Raw genomic sequence first — 21,442 nt, 5'->3', positions numbered from 1 at the left:
CAATGAGATTAGAAGGCATGAATATAGGTTACATACATGTTGATATCACAGGTCCATTGAAAGGAAATAAAATTTCATTTTTCATTTCAGCCTGGCAAGATCTTTTCGAATCCTGACTCTAACATGTTAACTGTCTAACATGTTAACTGATGCTTCCAGGTTTGTGTCATTTGCAGATTTCTTATATATGTCACTGATACTTCCATCTAAATCGTTGACAAAAAATGTTAAACAACACAGGGTTAAATAGAAATCACTGGACACTTGACTAGAGAGCTCCATTTAAGTTGATACTGACCCACTAATCACTACTTTGGGGGGTTTGTCATTCATATAACTAGACTATTATCTAACGCACCTCTCTCCATCTTGTCTTGAAGAACAGCTTGAGAAATTTTGCCCCATATTTGCTGATACTTAGGTTATTTTTTTCCTACAAGATTTTCCTGATCTACCAAACTAGAGAATCTCTCAAGAAAGGAAATAAAGTTAGATTGGCTTGCCTTCTTATTGATGAAGCTATCCTAGCTCCTACTAATCAATGTTTCCCTTTCTAAATTTCCAAAAGAGGAATTATATGCTAAAATTTCATCATGAATTTAAGACATGCTTCTCAGTTTTTATAGATTTGTCCTCATCAAAAATCAAAGTATTTGTGCTTCTTCAGTCCTGAAGCATTTCTATGTTATACAAGTTTTAAATGATCACTGACATTGGCTCAGCAATTAGATCCCCCAATTCTTCTAGTACCCTACTATATAGTTTACTTTGGCCTAGTGATTTGAATTCATTCTCTTAAAGTTTCTCATTAATTTTGGGTTTCAGCTTCCTGCTAACCCCCCTCTTTTTTTTTTTTTTTAATGTAGAGAAAGTAGATGCAAAATAACCGAGTAGTTGTGTTTTCTCTCTATCTTATTACCTTTTATCATTGTCCCATCTACTCTGAATGATAAATCCATTCATTCTTTGAGCTTCCTCTTGAACTCATTATAGCTTTGTCATCCTTAGCATTCAACTTTTGAGGTTTCTATTTCTTGACAATACTCTTAGAGGATCAGGCTTCTTTTGTATTCTGTTGCCATTACTTGTCCTTGTCGTCTTAGCACTTAGCGCAGTACTTGGCTTATAATAAAGCACTTTTAGAATGCTGGCTCACTGAATTCTATCTTCTGTGCATTTCTTGAAAATAACTGCATTATAACTTTATAACTGAACAAAAACATAAATAAATGTAAAAGGATTAAAATCTTAAATAAAATCCTTAAGCTTTTTTGTTGTCATTTATTCATTTCAGTCTTGTCCAACTCCGACCCCGTTTGGAGTTTTCTTGACAAAGATAATGGAGTGATTTGGCCATTTCCTTCTCCAGCTCTTTTGACAGATGAGAAAAGCCAGGTTAAGTGACTTGCCCAGGGTCTCAGTTAATAAGTGTTTGAGGTGGGTTTTGTACTCAGATCTTCCTGAATCCAGGTCTGGTGCTCTAACTACTACATCACCAAGCTTAGCAAGTTGGAAATGAATGAACAATGAATGTTTTTATTTAGTATTCTCTTCTTTGAGTACCTGAAATTCTGTTACCTCTATCTTTTTTCTTTCTTTCTCTCTTCTTTCCTTCCTTCTTTCTAGTCATTAGGTTTTCATAACTCATATGGTCTTAGGGATTCAACAAGTCTGAGAGGCCTAGACACTTTGTGACTGGAACTTTTATGTCCCTAGATGACCAAGAAGCTTCAGCAAGGAAACCACAACCAATCAGGCCCAGGAATCATGGGCAAGTCACTTAACCTTGCGGGACCTCCTTTTTCTGATCTTTAAAACAAAGGGAATGGAATAGATGGTTCATAAAATCCTTTCTGGCTACAGACTTGTGAACCTGTGAAGACCTCCCAATAGTTAAAAATCCTTTATTGCTATTCCAAGGTGAACACTGGATAAATCTATATTATAGTTAGGTCTGGACAAACAAATATTTGCCATTGTATTTTCTGGCCCAGAAGTGAGAGTTTGATTATAATGGATTATTGATATTGATAAATACATTTATTGGAGAGTAGAGAGGGGGGAATAGTATTCCCCTGAGAACTTCTTAAAATTCTTTCTGGTTAATTTTCAAAATAAGTAGTTACCAAAAGTTCAAGTTATGTAGGGCTAAATAAAAATTCTAGCACACAGGCCCCCAGTGATGTATTTATTTTTAATAATTAATTGAATAATTAGCTCAAAATAAAGGCATTTACTAACTAACATGGAACTAGGGACTTATTTGTTTTTTGACCACAATTTATTAATAAAGCATAATTTTACCAATAAGCTTGGGAATTAGTTATTGACTAATTAGCATTATTAAGAACAAGAAAAACCTAGGGCCCATTTTCCCATAATTACAAATTGCAATTTGGAGGAAGAATATGTATAGTGTTCACTAGTAGAAAGGCATAGGAGGCACATCTATAGGGAACACACATGCTGAAGGCAGTAATTCACACCTCCAGCACTACAGGGTCCCAGTGAAATTTTTCTACTTGTGGTGTCCTTATGGTGTCCTTATGTTGCTTCCCTGGAAGACATGGCACAGATAGCCAGGACCCACTGTTTGAAGACTCACAAAACTCCTGCCTTGTGCCTTGATTGACTGAGTTCAGTTCAGTATCTCCTGCTGGGCAGACAGCTCCACTGAAGTTGCTGTAGGTGACTGGGGAGAAAGGGAGGAGAGAAAACTCCTGCTGCCCTTGTAGTAAATGCCCAGGAGAAAAAGCAAAGAAGGATCCCTTTTAAGAACAGAGTTCTTCCTCGAAAGCTGGCTCTCTTCTTCCTTAGAACTATCTCTTGCTTCAATTGATTCTGTAGAGGGCATCTTGATACTTAAATATGACCAGATCCTTTGGCTAGCCAATAGCTAACCATTCTTTAATTCCATCAAACTGGCCTGAAGAACTTGTTCATATCCTTTAAAGGAGTAATAATAGAGTGTAGACACTCTATTTAACACCTTCACACCTTGCTGCTGCTTACCTTCTGAAATTTCATCGTTTGAACTGGATGAGGGTGGGAAGGAAGGGAGGAATCAATTCATTTGTATTCTCCTAGTCAGCTTTTTACATCAAACTGTTTTCCATTGTTTTATAATTGTTGCTAATTTTTTCATGTGTCTGAGCTCTCAAAAGACCATCAGTTTCTGGAATAAAGAAATCAATACTTCTTTTGGATCATTTATTCTGCTTAGACAGTATTGAGCACATTAGTAGATAACTAATCATGCCTTAGATAAAACTAGCTATGCTTTTATGGGCAAGTCACTGAACCTCTCACTGAACCCAGATCTCAAATCTATATGTAAATTGAGGCTAATAGTTGTGTCATAGAGACAGACATTGTTTCTGCCCTTAATGAACATTCTTTAGTATGGTTTCAGGTGCCCATAGACGGGAGATTAATCTGGATATGGGATTTTCTGGGAAAGGAGCCAAGACTAGACATGGGAATTGTAGCAGTCAGTACAGACTTGGAAGAGGATGTGGCTGTCAGAAAGAGAGAGAAATGAAAATGATTGTTATTAAATTATTATTATAAGTTTCTTGCAAGCAAAACCAATTCAACTAAAATTAAAAGAGAAGGAATTGGAAGGGGAAATCTTTGCAGCAAGTTTCTCTGACAAAGGTTGAATTTCTGAGATATATAGGACAAGGATTCAAATTTACAAGAATAAGAGCCATTTCCCAGTTGATAAATGGTTAAGGGACATTTTTCAGAGGAAGAAATTCATGTTATCGATAGACATATTAAAAATTGCTCTAAATCAATAATCAGAGAAATGCAAATTTAAAAACAATTTTGAGGTTCTATTTCATGCCCATAAGATTGACAAAAATGACAAAAAATAAAAGTGACAAATGTGAATAAACAGGTACATGAATGCATTGTTGGTGAAACTGAATTAGTAGTCAAGCCATTCTAGAAAGCACTTTGGAACAATGTCCTAAAAGCTATTAAACTAGGTATACCATTACACCCAGCAATACTATTTTGATGTCTATACTCTGAAAGAGATCAAATATAGAAGACAAAACTAGAGTAGCTCATTGTGTGATGGCAAAGAATTGGAAACTGAGGGCATATCTATCATTAATTGGGGAACAAGTTATAATATTTGAATGTGTTATAAAAAATGATAAAGGTCATGGTTTCATAGAAACCTGAGAAAACTTGATCCAAAATGAATTGAGAGAACCAGGAGAATAATTTATGTAGTGGCAATATTGTAAAGAAGAATAACTTCAAAACAATTAGGAACTCTGATCAACACAACTAATCACAATTCCAGAATTGATTCACTTGCAAATAGAGAGCTGATAGATTCAGAGTACAGATTAAGGTTTAGGACATGGACAATGTGGGAGTTTGTTTTGTTTGACTATATCTGTTTTTAATGGGCTTTGTTTTTTTTCTTTTTCAATGCTGAGTTGGAGAGGGGAGAGCAGTTGGGAGGGAAATAATTCAGATCTAATAATATTATTTATAATAATGACTGCACAGTTGAGTTCAGAGGTTTCAATCATTTTCCGGCCTGACTTCATGAAGTCTTGGGAAAGATTCTAAGCATCAAAAGGCAATGTATTCTAAGCTTCTACCAGCTATGAGTTATGAAGTGACTTTGCTCCCCTGTGACACCTGGAAGTTAAAGGGCTTGAAGGGAAATAACAGCATAATGATTCTGGAGGTGAGACTTGCAAAGTATCTTATTTGATCACCTTCTTTGTTATTTACATTTTCATGTTTTAGTCTTCAGTTTATGGTTTCTAATGACTCTCAATAAGATCAACTCATCAGGTGGGGGACTCCATCCATAGGTTTAATAAATTATCCCCAACATCATCATTTTGGGAACATGAGTACTCCTTGCTAAGCCTGGAGTTAAGAAGACCTGAGTTCAAATGAAGTCAGTTATTTAGCTCTGTGACCCTAGCTAAGTCACTTAACCTCTTCTAGCCTCACTTTCCTAAACTGCAAAATGAGAATATACGAGAGCTAAATAAGATCATATTTGTGCCAGGCACATAGTAGGCACCATATAAATACTTCCTTCTCCCCCTTTCCCCCTTCTCTTCTCCTTCAGTGGAGCGAGAAAAAACTTGGTTTTAAATCTTCTGACATTTATTGGGTGGGTAACTATAGGCAAGTCGTTTAATATCTCTCAGATATTAAAGTGAAATGGAGATAATACCTCAAACACTTACCTTCTAAGGTCGTTTTTGATGATCAAATGAGCCAAAGTACTTATGTTTTGTAAACCGTAAAGCCTTAGGCAAAGCCGGTATTTCTCAGTAAGAGGACCTGTTAAATTGAAGTCGGGCTACAGCTAAGTCCTAAAAGTCCATTCTTTGCACTTCCTCCTTGCGGTTCTCTTGTCGGGGTTCCCCCATTGTCCCTCACATGCTGTATCCCAGTTCCACGAACCCAGAGCCCATGGCAAAAGCATGGTTGTCTCGCTAACTGGTTCTCAGCCACCCTGTATTTTTCACTCCGGCTCTCTCTTTGTGGGGATTTTTTCCTCCTAATGTGTGCGCCTCTCTGTCTTTGTTGATCAGCCTATTGCTACCCACTCTGACGCCACTTTAGCCATGTCTTGCCTGGAAGAACAGACCCTGCTATGCCCATCCTCCTCCACTCCAGAGACTAGGAAGTGAGGGGGAAGCTCAGAGAAAAAAGTCAAAAATTCCAGTGCCCCCCCCAGCTGCCCCCTGCCCCCAGAATTTCAAGAATGTTTTTCATCCCAAACCCACACAGGCAAGAATCTTAAGCAGGCATCGCCAAGGTGGGGACGGCAACAAAGATGCCTGAGAGAGCCTTCCCTCTCCCTGCTAGCATTCCTGGAATCAAAGGGGCTTTGTAGGGGGTGTGGTGGAGTGGGGATGGAGAGAGCAGTGTTCCGCGTTGCCACCGGACAGATGACTGGGTGCGTCTGAGGGGAGATGGCAGTGCCTCTCAGATGCAGCGTCTGTGGTGACGAAGGGCTGGGGGCTTGGGGAACAGGCTGGGACAAGTGTCAGGTCAGGCTATGCCAGGAGAGGGATGACGGGGAATGGGTCCGGTTTGCTTCCAAGCCTTTTCCGCATCTGAGCCTGAGCTCGGAGCCCGCGTCCATGTCCCCCTCGTCACCCTGTGGCCCGCTGGCTTCATCCCGTCATCCTGTCCAGCTTTTTCTTTTTCTCTCCTCACCCCACCCCGCTCCTCCCTGCATCGGGTCCTCGTGCTCATGGTCCACAGACATCCGTCCTTTCTCCCCAAGCCGCGGCATCCTAGACCCTGGTCCAGGCTTCGGAGCGCAGCTGGGGGATGGGGAGGTGTCTTTGGGGGAAGGCTGGGTCAGGCCGTGGGGCTGCATGCGGAGCCAGGGCAGGAGGAGCGCCGGCCCAAGGGGATGAATGTGGCGGGGACCCGGGGGGGCACGAGGCCCCTGTTTTCCGCCGAAGAGCCGGGGGCAGCCCCCGTCTGCCTTCACAAAAGCCAGGTGGCTGAGGAGGGCAAGAGAGCCCCGGGGGCCCAGCTTTCCGGCCTTTCTCTCGTCTCCCCACCGTCCCTTCCTCCCTCCCCGGTACCCTTTCCCCGACCCTGCGAGAAGCGCCGGTCTCCCCAGTCTCTGGGTCCCTCTCCTTCCGAAGGTCTCTGTTTTTTCTCTCTCCGTCTCCCCGACTCCCTCCCTCCCTCCCTCCCTCCCGGGCAGGCCCCCCCACCCGTAGCTGCTCTTCTGAGATAGGTGTTCGGAGCGCGGGACCCTGCGATTGGACATGGGGCTGTGGAGGGGGCGGTCTCTTGACAGCTCTCCCAGGTCGGGATTGGGTGGCGTGGAGCTGAGGGCGGGGCTAGAGGAGGGGCTGGGGCCGCCTGCGGGAGGGGCGGCGGAGGCCAGGGCCGAGAGCTCCGGGCGGTCGCATTGTTTTCCTCCGCGGAGCCGCGGCCGAAGTGGGGCTCTGCGGTTCGAACCCTGGACTCGCGAAACCCGGGAGCCCGACCGGAGCCCCCAGCTCCCGGCCGCCGGCCCCTTGCTCCCAACTCGAGACCTTCTTCCCGTCCCCCCGGATCCCCGCTCCCGCTCCCCCAAAAGCCGGGACCCCTGGGATCCCCGAGTCTCGGACTCCCGAGCCCGCGGCCGCCGCCTCCACCCCGCAAACCTGGCTTCCAGGGCAAGTAATCGCGGGGAAGCTCGGGGTCAGCGGCCGGGGATGGAGGGTAGGAGGGAGGGAGGGCAGCGGAGCAGGCACTGGGCTGGGGGAGCGGCCGAGGCGGGGTCCCCGCCAGCCGCGGGGGGCAGGCTCCGGGCTGTGCGGGGAATCGTGGGGCGCGCGCGTGTGATGAGACTGGGGAAGCCGAAGACCCGGGGACACCAGGGAACCCCGGTGCAGCCCCTGGACCCTAACTTTCTGGGAGGCTTTTCGGGGTGTTATCTTCTGTACACAGATTGGGGGGCGGGGTATGATTTCCGAGATCCGATGGGGGGAATGGGGTGCCATGTCTAAAGGGAATTGAGTCGATGGGCTAAGCCCGGTGCCACCCCAACCTTCGGAAATCGGGGCACCCAAATTTGGAGGGGATGGGCTAGGGCGGGCGGTGGGGGGCGGGGAGGAGAGCGAGAAGTCGTTCCTGGACCTTGATGTCTTTTAGCTGAGCCACCTTTCCTAAGGGAGAGGAGACCCGGGCCCCAGCTCGGAATAATCGGGTCTCAGTGGGGTTTGTGCGAGTCCTTCTCCGGAAGGGTTGCGACCCCAGCCCCAATCCCAGAGCCATCCCCGGACTTCGTTATTGTAGGTTGCCACTGAAGGGGGCAGAAATGGTAGCCTCCAGTTGTGGGCCTCGCTGCCTAGCGGTTTAGTTCCGTCTCCCCCAAACCTTCTCACAGATTGCCTCCAGCCCGTCTCCCTCCGTTCTCCCAGAGCCCTGTGTCTGCCGGCCTATCCTCTGGTTCCCCCCAGCCCCTGTCAACTCCTGCCCGCAGGCACCCCCTCCCAAGCCCCTCCTCTCGCTAACGTGGCTCTGGGACAGAGTCCCAGGCAGCAGACATTCACCCCCGGCCCCGGCCTCTGTGTTTGGAGCTTCAGAGATGGGAAGGGGGGTCAGTTAGGAGGTTTCTCCATCTGTTGGCACAGTGCCCACCTCATGCAGGGGTCTAGACACCTGGATTATCCTTGCTCTGGGGATGACGGGAATGGTAGAGTCACTGTTTATTTAGAACCAGAGAAGCGAGGGGAGGGGGAAATGTCTGAGAGAGGGTATAGTTTTCTTAAGCCCCTCCTCAGTGAAGCCCCCCTTCTCTGAAAGGAAGGGGGCAGGGGGCTGGACTACAGGGCCGATGGTTTCCTGCTATTGTCCCAGGGTGGGAGCCCCCCCCCCACATCCCTCCTGCCAGACTGTTTGGCTGGGACCCCAGCCACTCCCCAGAGGTGGCTTTGAGCCTGAGGCGAGAAGAGGGGCCAGCTTCCTCTTCAACACAGGAGGTGAGCCCGGGCGAGCTTGGCCCCAGTGAGATCTGGCTGGTGGAGAGACTCAGGATGCTGATTCCTCCTCTTCTCTGTTCCCACCTTGCTCACTATTCCCCACCCCCACCCCATACAATATATACCCCCGAATATTGCCCCCTCGGCTCTCGGAGGCCACGGGTCAGAATGGGGGCGGCTGCCGTCAAGGCCAGCAGAGAGGGTTTTTTAAGGCACCCCTTTAGGCCCCAGCAGGAGGTGAACTCCTGCTAATGCCTGGAAGAAGCTGCAGAGGGCTCCCCTGGCCCTGCAGGTGACAGTGAAGGTATAGGGTAAAGCCCAACCAGAGGCAGTTTTCCAGCCAGGCCAAGCCAGATGAACCCTGGGAACTGGGGAAGGACGGGCATTCGCTGGCTGGGCAGAAAGCAGCCGAGATTAGGGGCCTTCACCCACCCTTCGAGGACAGGACAGGAGCTAATAGGCCTTTGTCGGAGACTAGGAGGCACCACCATTGGCCTGATGGTGGGGAGTGGAGGGATGCTGAATGCTTCAAGATGAAAGCATGCAAATGAGATGCAAATAAGCCTCTATTGTCTTGGTTCCCAGCTTGGGCCTTTTTTGCTAAGTATTTGCTGGGTTCTGTTGAGGAGGGGTCTCCCTGTCCCTTGGGCACCTTTTTGGGTCTTGTCCTGGCTGCTTCTTTATCTCCTCTGGGCCGGTCCAGTAGCCTCAGGTGTTCTCTTTGCCCAGTACCTCCCAGGCAGGAAGGGCTCCCCAAGAGGCCAGCTCCTGGCAACCCTGTGCTTCTCAAGCCAAGCTGCAGTCCACGCCGCTCTGCCCTTGGTCCCCCACCTGCTGCTCCCTTCTCTTGACATCTTCATCTTCCATACAATGCCCTTTACCCTTTGAGGAGCTCCCCTGTCTCTTTGGAGTATGGGGGATGGGGCTGACCCCTCATCTCTCTTATTCTGTCTTCCTAAGAGCCACTGCTCCAGGTAAGCAAAAGGCTGTCTCTGGTAGGGAGGTGAAAGAAGGGCCTGTGGCCCAGAAAGCAGGGAAGGTCTCTTCCTTGCCCACAGACCAAAGTCATTTCAGGGTGATACTACTTGTTGTCAAGGGCAACGTAGTGGTGAGGAGGAAAGGTGTGAGAGTAAGGAAGGACAACAGGAGAGCTCCCCAGGGAACGGCAGCATCCTGAAAAGAGGGGCGTCGTTAGCTGTCTGCCTTCCTCTCGAGGGAGGGGGGTCATCATTAGATGTCTCTGCCCCCTCCCCTCCTTGAGCCCTCTGGGGTCCCTATCTGACGTTAGACTCCCCCAGATGATGTCATGTGGGGGAGGGGACTCTCTCCAGGGGGAGGGAGGGGACACCTGGGTTCCTGACTCTGGGAAGGGAGCTGGCTGGAGGGGTGGGGCACACAAGAGGGGAGCTGGAATCTTGGAACAACAGAACTCCCAACCTTTTCCTCTGGAGGAGAAAGAATCATTGTAAAGGTGTCCATGTTTGCTTCTGCTAAAAGGATACTTGTCCTCTGGGGAGGGTACCTCCCATTCCCCCCCCCCCAGGTTTCAGAGCAGCAGTCTCTGGCAAAAGCCTGAAGTTACGTCTGTTTCCCCTCCCCCTCATCCCCCAGTGCAGAGCCCCGTCTGGCCATCTTCTCTTCACCTCATCTCCCCCCTCAGCCATCCATCTCCCCTGACTCCTGCTCGCTGCTGGCTGAATTATTTATATGTTAATTTCAGAGGCGGCCTGATCTGGAGGGAAAGGAGAAGATGAGGCCGGCCAGCCCTTCCTCCCCTTCCACTCTCCTCCTAGTGTCCCCACGGGGGGTGCTGCCCCCCCAAAGGCAAATATACCGGGTCAGGGGGGCCAAGCAGAGGGGGAAGGAGGGGGTCTGGGGAGACAGCTGCAGCCAGAACTAAATATAGACTCCAATTTGGCTTCAATGCAGACGCATTTTTGGCTAAGATGGTCCTTGTCCTGTTCTGAACCTTCAGTCCCGGGGAGCGGTGTCTGCGTCAGGGCAGCGACCCCCAGCCTCCCCGTCAGTCCCTGAGGGAGCAGCCACACCTGAATGTCCCCGTGACCTTTTGTAGACCAGGATGAGAGAGGGTCACACACACACACACACACACACACACACACACACACACACACACACTCGCTGCCTGGGGAGGGGAAGAGCAGAGCGCTCCTTCTCCCTCAAATGGTCTTCAGGAACTACTATTTATAATGTGAGGATTCAACCCCTCCCCCCCCCAGCATCTAATATAACGGGGAAGGTTTGGTGGACGGGGTGGGGATGAAGGGATCCACCAGAGAAGTCAAGGGGCCCAGAGAGAGGAACTGAAGGACCAGCAGGGAGGGGAGGGACAGGGGACATGTCCTGACCTTACCTGAGGTCAAAACTTGGCTCGGTCTTTTCCTGCTGTAGCCGGTTTGTGCCTGTTAGGCCATTTAGAACTTGAGTGACAGTGACAGGCATGGGTGGGACAGGTGTAGGGAAGGATCTCCTCCCCTTCTGGGGTCCCCTGGGGATAGACCAAGGGCGGAGTTGTGACCATATCCCAAAATATAGAAAACAAACGGCCCTGCTGTGCGCTCCCCTGGCTCTAAATCTCCCAGCCCCCTCCCCTCAATCTTTGTCTTCTCTCTTAGGCTTGACCTATGGGTGAGAGAGTGCCACCTGAGGCCTGAGCCGGCCTGCCCAGGATGCCCCGGGGCCCTCCCCTCACACCTCTGTCGCTCCTGTTCTTGCTGCTGTCCTCCACTGCACACCCGGGGGCCACCTTCCCCCAGGATCCCCTCCCTCTGGCAACCTCTGACCTCCAAGGTGAGTGGCAGCCCGGCCAGCGCAGCCCTTTTCCACCTTGGCTGACTCAGGTGCCCCCCCCCCAGAATCCCAGCTCCCTGTTCAGATTCTCTCCTCGTCTGACCGGGGTGGTCTCCGGATTAGCTCCATGTATTAATCCATCAGTGATTGATTATTTATTGAGTGAGCACACTGGGCTACATGCTGGGGATAGAATGAAGGTGACACGTCCCCAGCCCTTAAGGGGCTTCATCCGCTGGGAGATGAGAAAAACCTGTGTCACGCAAATAGACAAAGCTGAGCCGCTTGATTACTAAAGGTTTGGCCAGACAGACAGGGCTGGGGGTCCCGGGCAGAGGGGGCGGAGGGGGCGGCCTTGGCTTGGATGGTCTAAGAGAGGAGCTGAGATTTGGCCTGGCTCTGGAAGGAAGGTTAGGACCTGGACACGAGGAGATGAGGGGAAACGCTGTTCTAGACGGGGACAGAGGGAAGAAGGGGGGGCAGAGTGGGGGGCGGCGGGCCAGAGGGAGGTCAGGGTCGGGGCGCGGTGGATGGTGAGCAGGTCCAGGACCAAGCAGCTTCTCTCTTTGGGGGGGAGTTAGCTGCTCCTCCCTCTTCTCTCCGGGGTGAGATGTCGGTTCTCCCTCCTGCTCCTTCCCCGCCAGGTCTGCCTCCCCTCTCCTGGTTCCGGGGCCTAGAGGACGATGCTGTGGCAGGAGAGCTGGGCCTGGATTTTCAGCGGTTCCTGATCCTGAACCGGACCCTGCTGGTGGCTGCCCGGTAAGTGGCACGCGGCGAACGAATGGACAGACATGGCACCCAGCAGCACAGGTAGAGACCGAGCAGACTCGGACACGCGCTCAGAGGTCCGGAGCCAAGTCCTGCCCCGGCATGGTGACAAACCGGAGGGAGCAGAGACGCAGGACACGCCCGAGGGAAGACTGGGCTTGTCTGGGAGGTCACCTGGGTGACCCTGGCCAGCCTGCGAGGGGTGGAAAGCAGGGGTTGGACGGTGAACCTCTGACCCCTCTCCTTCTTGCGCCCACAGGGATCATGTTTTCTCCTTTGATCTTCAAGCTCAGGACTGGGAAGGGCTGGTCCCAGACAAGGTGAGGGGTGAGGGCCAGCCGGTCTGGGGTCCAGCAGCAGGGGGGTGGCTCCGGCCTGGAACGGCCCTTTCTTCACAAACCTCTCCTCTTCCCATCAGTATCTGACATGGAGGAGTCAGGATGTGGAGAACTGTGCCGTGCGAGGGAAGCTGAGGGTGAGGGATGGGACGAGGGACCGGGAGGCGGGCTCTGTGTCCCCGTGCCCCACGACCTCTTCTCCCGAGCCCTCTGTCTTCTCCTTCCTCTCCCAGAACACAGGGGAACCACCCACAGGGAGCCATGTCCCGTCCCCAGCCCTTCTCTTGCCCTTGGGGATCCCAGAATGCCCGGCCCCCCTCTTACCTCCAGTGACCTTTGACCTCTGACCCCACCTCCTGGGGCCCCTAGGACGAGTGCTACAACTACATCCGTGTCCTCGTTCCCCGGGACTCCCGGACCCTCCTTGCCTGCGGGACAAATTCATTCAGCCCCATGTGCCGCAGTTATGGGGTACGGGAGTTGGGGGACGGGCTTCCAGGCATGGGGGGTGCGGTACGGAGGGAATGTATTCATGGATAGTAAAGAAGGGGAGGGGCAAGGCCCAGGACCGGGTTGGATCTTGGGGTGCTGGATGGAGGAGGCCCAGGAGATCATGGAAGGGGGGAGAGACGGGGCAAAATGAAGAAGGCAGAAGTAGGACCAAGAAGATGGAGGAAGATGCATCGGTTTCAGTTTACTTCCTGAGGTTCCCAAGGACCCCAGGATGACGTCTCCCCTCCTCCCCGCCAGATCTCTTCCCTGCAACAGGAGGGTGAGGAGCTGAGTGGGCAAGCTCGATGCCCCTTCGATGCCACACAGTCCACCGTTGCCATCTTTGCAGGTAAAAAGCAACGGAATGGTTAGTGAATTAAGAGAAACTAAACCCCCTTCTGCCCCCTCCGAGCCCCCACTGGCTCCCCTGCTTTATCATTCAGGACCCTGGGGAATTGGGAGGATGAGTAGAGAATTCCCCAGAAGGATAAGTCCGGGGGTGGAGAGAGCGGGGTGTGAATGTGCGGCTCGAACGTCTCCAAACACGTCGCTCCAATGCTTCCCGCTCTGAGACCCGCTGCTCTTTCCATGAGACCTTCTCCTTCCTCTTCATCAAACAGCATTTATTAAACAATTTATCAAACAAGCATTTATTAAGTGCCTACTGTGTGCCGTGCACTGTGCTAAGCACTGGGGGCACAGAGAGGGAAAAGGCAGTTCTGTCTCCAAGGAGGAGACGCATAGAAACAGCCGCGTTTGAGCCAGACGTCCGCACGCTCCACTGGCGAGAGTAGGGAGTGGGAAGGCAGGAGCATCAGGAGGACTGGCAGCGGGAGAGGATTTTAGCTGGGATCTGACTCCACGGAGGCCAGGAGATGAGGATGCAGGGAGAAGGCCCAGAGTCGGGAGATGGGCAGAGGCCCGTGGCACTAGATTGCAGGGTCAGGAAAAGGGAGGAAGCTCGGAGAGGTAGGAGGGGGCCGGGGGTGGCCCCACCCAGTCCCTTCCTTCCCACGGCCTCCCCTGACTCCATCTTCCATCTCCATCCTTCTCCCCTGCCCTCTGTGACCGTGGATGCCCCCCCCCAGAGGGAAGCCTTTACTCAGCCACGGCTGCAGATTTCCAGGCCAGCGATGCTGTTGTTTACCGAAGCTTTGGCCCCCAGCCCCCTCTCCGCTCCGCCAAGTACGACTCCAAGTGGCTTCGAGGTCAGGGGGGACCAGGGATGGGGAGGTCTTAAGGGGTGAGGTCTGGGGAGGAGCAGGAAATCCCCTAAAGGATGCCTCGGGGTGTGGGGATGCTGCAGGTACCAGGAGATGCAGGGTGGAGGGCGAGTTGGAAGAGACCTATTAGACACTCCCCATTTCGTCACTCCCTTCCCCAGAGCCGCACTTTGTCCATGCTGTGGAGCACAGAGACCATGTTTACTTCTTTTTCCGAGAAGTCTCTGTGGAGGACGCTCGGCTGGGACGGGTGAGCAGAGGACCTGACTTTATGGAGGGGAGGAGGGCGCGGCCCCAGCCTGCTCTGGCTCACTCGAAGCCATCTCTCCAGCTCCCCATCCCCTTGCCCCACTTCCCCCACTCCTCCCATCCTGCCCCCCAGCACTTATGCCCTTGGCCCTCCTCCCACCAGGTACAGTTCTCTCGGGTAGCACGGGTGTGTAAGCGTGACGTCGGCGGCTCCCCCCGGGCCCTGGACCGTCACTGGACATCTTTTCTGAAGCTTCGGCTCAACTGCTCTGTGCCTGGAGACTCGACCTTCTACTTTGATGCGCTGCAGGCCCTGACTGGGCCGGTCCCTCTGCACGGCCGTCCTGCTCTGTTTGGGGTCTTCACCACACAGACCAACAGGTTGGGAAGCATATGAAGTGGGTGTGAAAGAGCTGACCAGTAGCCACCCAGCCCACACAGCCAGTCCCCCCCCAGACACTGCAGCCCAAGCTGACTTATGGCCCAGTCGCCTTTCCCTCCTTGAAGGCTTCACTGCCCAGCAAGCTGGTGGCCTCTGTTTCTTGGGAAGGGGATTCCTTGCTTTCTCCAGACCCAGCTCATACGGTTCTGTCCCATGCTTCCCCGGCCCCCTGTAGCATCCCTGGTTCTGCTGTCTGTGCCTTCTACCTGGATGACATTGAACATGGATTTGAGGGCAAGTTCAAGGAGCAGAGGAGCCCAGATGGAGCCTGGACTCCTGTGCCTGAGGACAGGGTCCCCTCCCCCAGGTACCTATGGGCAACTTCTGTGGGGATGGGTCAGTGTTCAATTCATGAAACTTTTAAGTATCTATCATACGGAAAGCTCTCTACCTACCCTCTAGGGTGGTAAAGAAAAGGAAAAGGTTGTGTTCTATTGGGGTGGAAGAGGTAGGGATGGGACATGAATACAAACAATAGCTCAAGAAATACCAGATAAAAATCCTAGGAAAATTTGAATCTGGAGGGAGAACCAGTGGCCTGAAAGACTAGAGATGATAGGAAAGGTTGCTGGGAAGAAGGTCCCTCGAGCTTTCTTGAAAGAAGAGAAGGCTTTTGAAAGACTGAGATTAAAAAAGCATTCCAGCCTTGAAGGAGAGTTTGTATTAACCCTGAGGCAGGAGACTGGGAGCTAAGTTCAGGGAGCAGGAAATAGTCCTGTTTGGCTGGAATCTGCCACCTGCAAAGGGAAGTTTTCTCAAGTAAAGGTGGAGAACCAAGTGCTGAAAGGGCTTAAGTGCTAAGCCCAGTGGTTTGTGCTTTGTTCTAGAGGCAGTAGGGAGCCATTGAATGTTTTTGAGCACAAAAGTCATCAGGGTCAGACCCGTGGTTTAGGAAGATGATTTTGGCAGCTAGGTAGAGGATCGGTAGCAGAAAAGAAATAGTCAGGGTACAGCGGCCCAGATGAGGGGTGATGGCCTGAACAGAAAGGGGGGGGTGTAAGTGGAGGAAACATGACAGATGCATGAGATTCTGTGGAGGCAGAATTGACAGTCTTCAGCAGCTGGATGTGAAAGGTGGGCTTGGGGGGTGAGGGGAGAGAGCGGAAGGGGATTGACTGGGAGGATGATGGAACTCTTGGCACAGTGAGGGAAGTCTAGGAAAGGGAGGAGGATTGAGGTGTGTGTGTGTGAGTGCAGGGGATATGTTTAACTCATCTCTGTAAGCTTGAGATGTCCATGGGGTCACCTAGAAAACAGCAGCCAGTTGGATAACAGCACTGATTGGGGAGAGACCCTCAAATCTAAGGATAGGTAGGGGACACGAGGGGGAGCCTGATTTGGGAGCAAAGAGAGGCTGTAAGTAGCGCCAGGGCTCCCAAATTGCAGGGATGGGATTGAGGATGAAGCAGTGGTGGGGAGGGTAAGAGGATCTCAGTGAGGGGACCAGAGAGGATCCAGGGAATGCCACAGGATCACACTGGACCCTGAGCACTGCCCTCCATGTGTCCCTCAGGCCAGGGTCCTGTGCAGGACTAGGGAGAGCGGCTTCGTTTCCTTCTTCCCGGGACCTCCCTGACGAAGTCCTGACTTTCATCAAGGCTCACCCTCTGCTGGATCCCGCTGTGCCCCCCGCCACCCACCAGCCCCTTCTCACCCGAACTGGCAGGTATCCAGGGCGGGGAAGACTTGGAGGGTTTGGGAGGGAGGGAGGTTAGGGAGAGGGAGGAGGGCAAGGTGAGGAGGGCGGCTCCCTGGCTTAGCCCTGGAAAATGTGACTCCCAAGCGGAAAGCAGTCAAGAGATGGAGAGCTGACCCCACCCTCAGGAAAGGAGAGGAAAGGGGCTCCCAACCCTAGTCGGCTTGGGGAGAAGAGCTGCAGAGATAGAGGGAGTTAATGTCCTGTAATGGAAGGAATGTTCCTGAGTCGGGAGATGGGTTCTAGTCTTGGATTTGCCACATGTTGGCTGGGTGGTCAAGACACTTTCCCTGCTGTGGACCTCAGTGCATCTCTGGGTGCAGTCACTGGGGAGGGCGGACTCCTTAACAGGGGCATCTCCAGTCCCTTGCCTGACTTGGGAGCGGTACCTTTACAGAGCCCTGCTGACCCAGGTGGCTGTGGATGGAGCGGCTGGTCGCCATGGCAACACCACTGTCCTCTTCTTGGGGACTGAGGATGGGACGGTCCTGAAGGTGCTCCCCGCTGGAGGGGCGCATGGGAACACTGAGCCCGTCTTGCTGGAGGAGATTGACACCTACAGCTCTTCCCGGTGAGGTCTTTGGAAGCCAGGTTCTGTTTTTTAATCCTTGGGCTTAGCTGCAGGGACACATCAGTGAAGCTGGAGAAGGAAGCTCTGGGTCTAAGAATGTGGACCCTGGAGCCTGTCTCCAGTCTGAGGGAGAGCCTGGTCACGATAAAAGCTGCTTTTTAATAGAGCTCTTAGCGGCTTACAGGCCAGCTGAGAAGTGTTCTCTCAGTGATTTGAGAAGCAGCTAGTAAAGGATGTTTCACTACAAGTCACTGGTGGGGAGGAGGAGGATTCTCCACTGGGGGAGCCCCCATCCAGAGGGCATAACGCATCTGTCGGGCTCCATTCTGTCTCCCACTGTTGGCTCTTGGCTGAGGAGCCGCTCCTAAGCCTCCCCCCTGCCCCCTCCCAGGTGTGGCGGGAAGCACTCAGCACAGTTGGCCCGACGGGTTCTTGGGCTGGAGCTGGATCCCGACGGCCACAGGCTCTTCGTAGCCTTCTCGGGCTGTGTGGTCCACGTACCCCTCAGTCGGTGTACCCGGCATGGGGCTTGTCAGAGGTGAGGAGCAGGGAATGGTGACATGGATGCAGCTGGAAGGGCCTGAGGAACAGGGTGGGAGCTGGGAGGATGGATCGGAAGACCAAGAGAATCTATTTTAGGTGGAGAGCAGTAAGAGGCCACTTTGGGAGTGTGGGATTTGTGGCGGGCAGGTCACAAAGCTGGAGGAGAGTTTGCAATATGGGGCATAGTACATTTAAAGGGATCAGACGGAGCTTTGGGGGATAGGAATCAAAGGAAAGGACCTGGGTTCCTCACTTAGCTCAAGCAGCGGTGTGGAACTCAAGTAGAAGGGGATTGGAGGGCCACATGCTGACGGAAAACCACAATTTAATATTATCTGTATTTTATTCATCTTGAACATTTTCCATTTGCATTTTAATCTGAGCAAGCCCAAATTTGGGAGTTCTGTTGGCTGGGTGATGAGCGGAACACTTCTGCTGCAGAGGCCAGAATGCTGGACTTGGACTTAAACCCTGCCTCCAGAATTGACAGGCTCTGTAACCAGGACGGGGTACCTCATCCCTATGGGCCTCACTTTGCTCACTTGTGAATTAGGTTAATAATGTCTGTTTAGTCAGGATTCTGAGCCCCAAAATCATTCTGCCAGCTTTGAAGCACTCTACAAATGCTAGTGACTGTTACTAATCTTATGACAGCCAAGAAGGGGACTGGGGGAAGGATTCTCGCCCTGCCCCTGCTAACTCCCCAAACCTGGGACTCATTTTCTCCCCAGAAGCTGTCTCGACTCTCAGGACCCCTACTGTGGGTGGGAAAGCTTCAAAGGCTGCGTGGATGTCAGGGGACCCGGCTGGTGAGTGTCTTGTGGGTCCCCTCTTCTGGGGACCTGTGGTGAAGGGAACTTGGGGAGTTGAATGCAGGAGTGGAAGCAGGCCTGAGTTTAGAGCTGAACTTCTCTTCTTCCTCCCCAGGACTGGCCTGGAGCAGGATGGGGACGAGGAGGTCATGGATCAGGGAGACTGCCAGGGTAAGGGGGAGCTGTGCCTGATCCTGACAGGGCTGACTGTATCCCAGCTGTGCCCCCGCACCCTCCCCCTCTGTCTTTTTCTACCTCTTCCCCAAGTCTCGGGGGGCAATCTCTAAGCTCCCCAGCTCGGTCTTTCCCCCTCACCCTGCCTTTCTCTCTCCTCACAGATGGGGCCACTGGGAGTCACTCCGGACCAGGGGATTCTGCCTACGGTGAGTTCTCCAGCCCCACGTAAACTTATATTCAACTTGCTTAACACTTCTTCCTTATTCCCCAGAACTGCAGTTGGGAGGGCGGGGGTGGCGACCAGGGAGTGGTCAGCAGCTCTTCCCGCCTGGTCCAGACCCCGGTTTTGGAGGGTTGCTGGGGGGGGGCAGTCCGGGGTTGAATTGTTCTGGGGAACGTGACTGAGAGTCCGGACCTCACTGGCTCTGACTTGGTCTCTGTCACCAGAGCCTCTGGGTCCCAGCCCTCCCCCTGAGGCCCCCAGTCCCCCCAATGATGCCCACCCCTGGTCCCCGCCCTCCACTCTTCGGGCTCACCTAGAGGGTAAGGCAGGTATGGAGGGACTCGGGGTTGGGGGGGCTGCATCCCAAGGACTTTAACGGCTTAGTGGCTGGGGTTGGCTCCTACTAATCCCGTTCTGTTGATTGCCTCCTCGCTCTGCATGGACAGAGTCCGGAAGGTGTCCTCAGCATGGCTGCGGGGGGCAGGACCAGGGAGCCTCAGCTCTGTGTGGCTGTGGGCGCAGGAGCTGGCCGGAGCCCGGGTGTGGGAGGGCCCCGAGGCTGCAGCACGAGGGATGAGCACGTGGCTCCTCCGGACCGGCCTTTTCCCTCTCTTCCGCTCCGCCTCCAACCGTGTGTCTGTGCCCCCAGGTGTCCGCCGGGACCCGCCCCCAGCCTCGGCTCCCGCCACGGTGCCGGTGCCGCTGCTCCTGGCCAGTGTGGCCGCGGCCTTTGCGCTGGGGGCCTCCGTGTCTGGGTTCCTGGTCTCCTGCGCTTGCCGGCGGGCCTATCGCCGCAGTCCCAGGGGAAACAAGGAGGCCGAGAGCCCCGGCCTGCCGCGGCCCCTCTCCCTCCGAAGTCTGGCCCGGCTGCACGGTGGGGGTCCCGACGCAGCACCCCCCGCCAAGGACGGGGACTCCCCGGCCGTGCCCCAGCTCTACACCACCTTCCTCCCGCCCAGCGAGGCCATGCCGGCCCCCGAGCTCGCCTGCCTGCCCACCCCCGAATCCACCCCCGAGCTTCCAGTCAAGAAGCTCCAGGCGGGCCCGGGGCCCTGGGAGTGGAACCACAACGGGAACAACGCCTCGGACAGCTCGGCGCCCTCCCGAGGCGGCTCGGGCCCCGCCCCCAGGGTGCTGGTGAGGCCGCCCCCGCCCGGCTGTCCCGGTCAGCCGGTGGAAGTGACCACCTTAGAGGAGCTGCTCCGGTACCTCCATGCTCCCCAGCCTCCCAGGAAGGGGACAGATCCCCTGCCCCCAAACAGCCCCTGTGCCCCTCTCCCCGTGGCCGCCCGGGGGCACTCCCGAGCCCCCGCACCAGAGCCAGCCCACACTCTCTTTTCTGGCCCCTCCCCGCTCCCCCGTGACTGTACCCCTCCGCTCCGCCTGGACATTCCCCCTGATGGCAAGTGCGCAGGCCCCTCGCGCCCCCCACTCTCTGCCCCTGCTCCCCGCCTTGGGATCGGAGGTACCCGGGGAATCTCTCCCTCCCCTCACCGGGTGCCTCCTGGCCTGCTGACTCGCGTCCCCTCAGTGGGAACCTCAAGATATTCTGGGGGTCACGGAAGGTACCCTCTGTACCTTGGCCGGCCTGAGGGATACAGGGGACGGGCCCTGAAGAGGGTCGATGTGGAGAAGCCGCAGCTGCCCCCAAAGGCTCCTCTGCTTGTGACCTCCCCCTCTCAAGCCCCCCCTGGTGGCCATTTTAACTATTGAGGGTCACTACTCAGTCGAGAGAGGGTGTGCCAGCCGGACGTGGAGGGACACGGAACCCACACTAATGGCATCGGACTCGGGACCTCTCCTCTTCCCTCCTTATTGCCCATCTTGGGCTTATTTATTGACTCTCATCGTAGTCTTTTTCCTCGCTGCCCCTCGACTCCAGGGTTGTGCCCGGGGGGAGGCCCTGCCTCTCCCTCCCACCCTGTGAGCCAGCCCTACTTAGTGGGAGCTGGCTGGGGCTCCCACCCGTAACTCCTCCAGCCAAGCTGCCTTAGCCCTCCCCCCAGCTCCTCCAGAGTCTGGGACCCCCAGGCTGGGGACGTCCACGATGGGGGATTGGGGTAGGGTTCGTATGTATAGTGTACAGGGTTCTCGGGGCGGCCCGAGACGTCAGCACCTCCTACTGTGTAGGAGCCTTCCGTCACCCAATACAACCACGTGCCCCCAGACCCGCAGCCTGTTTACTACTGGCGGAATCGCGCCGAAGTGGGGTTGGTCCGCTACTTAGCTTCTCTGTCTCGGCTTTTCGGAAGCGCCTGGAGAGGCTGAGGTCCCCAGGGAGTTAATCAGGAGCGGTTTCCTCAATTAGGGAATTAAGGAAAAGGTGGGTGGGGATACGGAAGGCAATTTCCAAGGATCCAGGGCTTTGGCAGACGTAGGGAAGGAGCACGAGCCAAGGCTCGGGAAGAGGAAGCCGGGGGGTCGCAGTCTGGGGGCTGCAGAGCCCGCCACTGGGGCTGACCGGGGGAGGGGTCAAGGGAAGGCCTGTCCAGGCCCATAAATGTGCAGGGGAGGGAAGGAGCGTGGGCTTAAGCCCCCAGCCTCGCGGCCTCGCACAGCCCCGCGGGAGAAAGCCCCAACTGGCTTCCTCACGCGCATGCGCGGCTCT

General features: G+C 53.8%; 1 protein-coding gene and 1 long non-coding RNA gene across 7 annotated transcripts in view; one reads left to right on the top strand and one right to left on the bottom strand.

Annotated features, from left to right (window-relative positions):
- Window positions 1–21,000, top strand: part of SEMA6C (semaphorin 6C) — a 38,645-nt gene extending 17,645 nt beyond the window's left edge. Inside the window, exons 1-19 of one of the 6 annotated variants that reach the window (XM_074265316.1) lie at window positions 6,900–7,181; window positions 11,126–11,300; window positions 11,945–12,059; window positions 12,328–12,388; window positions 12,487–12,543; window positions 12,776–12,877; window positions 13,157–13,247; window positions 13,987–14,106; window positions 14,283–14,371; window positions 14,534–14,751; window positions 14,988–15,119; window positions 16,326–16,478; window positions 16,906–17,079; window positions 17,471–17,617; window positions 18,354–18,431; window positions 18,550–18,605; window positions 18,773–18,817; window positions 19,059–19,154; window positions 19,484–21,000. In XM_074265316.1, coding sequence (XP_074121417.1) covers window positions 11,180–11,300; window positions 11,945–12,059; window positions 12,328–12,388; window positions 12,487–12,543; window positions 12,776–12,877; window positions 13,157–13,247; window positions 13,987–14,106; window positions 14,283–14,371; window positions 14,534–14,751; window positions 14,988–15,119; window positions 16,326–16,478; window positions 16,906–17,079; window positions 17,471–17,617; window positions 18,354–18,431; window positions 18,550–18,605; window positions 18,773–18,817; window positions 19,059–19,154; window positions 19,484–20,547 — 2,919 coding nt within the window. In that variant the 5' untranslated portion in view covers window positions 6,900–7,181; window positions 11,126–11,179 and the 3' untranslated portion in view covers window positions 20,548–21,000. Of the gene's footprint in view, window positions 1–6,899; window positions 7,182–11,125; window positions 11,301–11,944; window positions 12,060–12,327; window positions 12,389–12,486; window positions 12,544–12,775; window positions 12,878–13,156; window positions 13,248–13,986; window positions 14,107–14,282; window positions 14,372–14,533; window positions 14,752–14,987; window positions 15,120–16,325; window positions 16,479–16,905; window positions 17,080–17,470; window positions 17,618–18,353; window positions 18,432–18,549; window positions 18,606–18,772; window positions 18,818–19,058; window positions 19,164–19,483 lie in introns of those variants that run through there. The other 5 variants (XM_074265313.1, XM_074265315.1, XM_074265317.1 and 2 more) reach the window with 5 other exon arrangements.
- LOC141539965 (uncharacterized) lies at window positions 839–6,547 on the bottom strand. The gene is made up of 2 exons (XR_012481432.1): window positions 5,235–6,547; window positions 839–3,518 (listed from the first exon to the last, which is right to left on the bottom strand). It is a non-coding gene; the product is annotated as an uncharacterized LOC141539965 (long non-coding RNA).
- Window positions 21,001–21,442: the final 442 nt, after the last annotated feature.

The sequence above is a fragment of the Sminthopsis crassicaudata genome, chromosome 4 (genome assembly GCF_048593235.1).
Source record: "Sminthopsis crassicaudata isolate SCR6 chromosome 4, ASM4859323v1, whole genome shotgun sequence".
In the NCBI taxonomy this organism is placed as follows: Eukaryota; Metazoa; Chordata; class Mammalia; order Dasyuromorphia; family Dasyuridae; genus Sminthopsis; species Sminthopsis crassicaudata.
This window is presented reverse-complemented; position numbering and strand designations above follow the sequence as displayed.